Source organism: Triticum aestivum, chromosome 6B (genome assembly GCF_018294505.1).
Source record: "Triticum aestivum cultivar Chinese Spring chromosome 6B, IWGSC CS RefSeq v2.1, whole genome shotgun sequence".
NCBI classification, from domain to species: Eukaryota; Viridiplantae; Streptophyta; class Magnoliopsida; order Poales; family Poaceae; genus Triticum; species Triticum aestivum.
Window position 1 is genome coordinate 702433653 of NC_057810.1, and position 3066 is coordinate 702436718.

Here is a 3066-nt window from a genome sequence, read left to right on the forward strand (position 1 = left end):
TTATTAGTAATAATTGGGATTGTTTATTCCTCGTGGGCTAGGTAGTGATCTTAAAATCATTCATGGTGTACGACGTTTCCTACTCAAAGTCAAATTTTGCACAAATATGCATGTACTAAATGTCCTTGCTGATTTTTCATATAAGACTCATTTTATTTTGTGTTTCCTACACATAGGCCATGAATATGAGAACAAAATTCTATTCACAACAATATACCTACCGGCGATGTGTAAGAAACATTAAAGGTTCAAATCCGTATGAAGTAGACAAATTAGAATTTTGTTCACAACAATATACATGTAAGTGTTTTGAACAAATTGGAACATGAGTATGCAATTTGCGACATGAACACTTGCAGGTTCAAATTCGTATGAAGTAGACAAATTAGAAGAAAAAAATTGATAGGAAAAAAAATAACCATAGACATATTCTTTGATTAAGAATTTGTTTACAAAATTTGAAGTCTCAATACAGGTTGTTGACCCATCTAAAATCAGAAAGTAACAAATATTCATGCCTTTGTTCACTTTTCCTGTGCACACTCTGTTTTTACTTTTTATTTCTTCTAAGTATACCCGAACAAATTTTTTGTTCAGAACACGATCCATCGTGGATCCACGTACAGTCGTACATACACATATATATGCAGACTAACTATTTACAAGTGTAAATTCGTATCAACGGGGCGAACAGAAAAATCGTAAACGAAAAAAAAAACACCATACACATACCCCCTTGATTTAAAATAATTTTCTACGAGTTTTTCTTTAACTCTGAAATAATCAATAATAATTTAGGATCCAAAGTAAAATCAGATAATTGGAGGTTAGAATGGGAAGGCGCCTCCCTGGCCCTGCAGGTCGTTGACCCATCCGAACTTCTCCGTGTAGGGGTTGACCATGGTCTCCGGCGGGTAGTCGTCGATGCAGTCCTCCCAGGCGCCGGCGTCGTCGAGGTCCTTGCTCACCTCCCAGTAGCAGCTGTTGCACTTGAACCCGGAGCCGAAGGTGACCATGAGCACCCTGTCCCCTGCTTTGAGCCGCCGCTTCGCCTCCATGTAGGAGAGCACGTACCACAGGCTGCTCGCCGACGTGTTCCCCCACCTGTGCAGCGTCATGGTCGCCGGCTCGACGTCGTAGCTGTTGAGGCCCAGGTTCTTCCTCACCGCCTCGATGACGGCCGTCCCGCCGGGGTGGAGGCAGAAGTGGTCCACCCCGGTCTTGAAGTTGATCTTGGGGCCCTCGAACTTGAGCTTCCGGCGCATGAGCTTGCGCGCCAGGAGGCGCACGGTGAAGCGCGCGAGCTCGGCGGCCGGCAGGATGCGCGGCGCGAGGCGCTGGAGGTTCTCGCTGAAGGCGCGCACGGCGGCCTTGGGGAGCGCCTTGCTGAGGCTGACGCCGAGGCGGCCGTCGGCGTCCTCGCAGTGCACGGCGGCGGCGTGCGCGTCGTCGTGCGCGCCGATGTGCGCGCGCACGAGGCAGCGCAGCTCCATCTTGGCCCGGGACCGGTAGGCCGGGTCGTTGGTGAGCAGCGCGGCGGCGCCGCCGCAGCGGAAGAGGCAGTTGCCGAGCATCATGGACTTGTCGGTGCCGTTGTACCAGTTGGGGGCGCAGGACTCGGAGGTGACCACCAGCGCCATGGTGCGCGGGCGGGTGAGCATGACCTGCCGCGCGAGATCCACGGACACGAGCCCCGCGCTGCACCCCATGCCGGACAGGTTGTAGGCCTGCACGTCCTCCCGCATCCCGAACCGGGCCACGACCCGCGCCGCCAGCGACGGCGCCGGCGAGAAGGACCCGACATTGAGCACGACCAAATCCACGTCCCGCGGCGACACGCCCGTCTTCGCAAACACGCCGCGCACGGCGTCGTCGAAGAAGGCGTCCATCTCCTCGAGCGCGTCGTAGTGGGTGGCGCACTCCTCGCGGCCGTCGAGCACGTTGCGCGGGCAGTAGGTGTGCTCGCCGATGCCGGAGTTGACGATGACCTTGAGCAGGAAGCGGTAGTCGGGCATGCCGAGGCGCTTGTTGCGCTCGATGACGGCGCCCGCCATCTCGGTGGTCACCTTGCGGTCGTCGGAGGGCTTGTGGCAGGCGAAGTCGAGCAGGTAGCAGCGCGCCCGCCGCCGCCGCGCCACGGCCTGCCACGCCAGGTACGCCGCCGCGTGCGCCAGCAGCAGCACCGTCAGCAGCGGCAGCAGCTCCATGGCCGTGCGTCCGTCGCCGGCGCGCTCTGGCTGCGTCGGTCGAGGTGGTGACTGGCGAGTGCGAGGGAGTGTGGCAGTGGCAGTGGCAGGGGCAGGCGTGGCGGGGGCGGGATATATAGGCGGGTGCGGCACGCGGTTGGTGGCGCGGTGCGAGATGTACGTGGGTGTACGTGACGTGGGTGCGCGCACGCGAGGGACGCGGCCCAACTACTGGGGGTGGTGGAGGTGGTGGTGGTGGCGAACATGGCCGCGTCGCGTCGGGGGCGGGGCGCCGGTGAGGTGGGGATTAATGCGATCGGGGCGGGCGCCAGTGGCGGCCTGCGGTGGCCAACGCCCAACCAATTACTCCCCGCGGTGGCATGCATTGGCGAGCTAGCTAGGCCTGTCTCTCTCTCTGGCACTGGCACACACGCCGGCCAGCCGGCCAGTCGGCGACGGGATGGCAGGATGAGGGCGACGCGAAAGGCGGTGTCCCCTGTTTTCGTATACTGCTAGTGCTAATAAAATCAAGGCAAAATCCTTGTGAGTTGACACGCTCTATGATTGATCACTTGCCTCGTTAGCAATTCCAAGTGGGTGGAGTCCGTCGACTGTTGAGTGGCCATTCTTGTGAAGCGGAAACAGTGACTGTCAGGTGCATGCACGTAGTAGTTAATTACCTCTGCCAGTTGCGTTCATTGTACTGTATTGTGCTATGCAGCCTCGGGGAGCCGGCGTCAATCTACGTCGGAAGCTCGATCCAATCCGTTTCGATGGACAAATTTAAGTAGGATCTAATACTCTCTTTTTTTCTGGTTTGTAGGATTCAAATCTGAAATCTCATCAATCAAGACATTTTGTGAGTGAAGAAACGCATCTC

The 3066-nt window shown here is 56.2% G+C and overlaps 1 protein-coding gene across 1 annotated transcript; it reads right to left on the reverse strand.

Moving 5' to 3' along the window:
* Window positions 1–407: 407 nt before the first annotated feature.
* Window positions 408–2436, reverse strand: LOC123139638 (3-ketoacyl-CoA synthase 12). Its single transcript, XM_044559382.1, has one exon. It carries the CDS (start codon window positions 2205–2207, stop codon window positions 828–830), a length of 1380 nt encoding a protein of 459 aa, XP_044415317.1. The 5' UTR covers window positions 2208–2436; the 3' UTR covers window positions 408–827.
* Window positions 2437–3066: the final 630 nt, after the last annotated feature.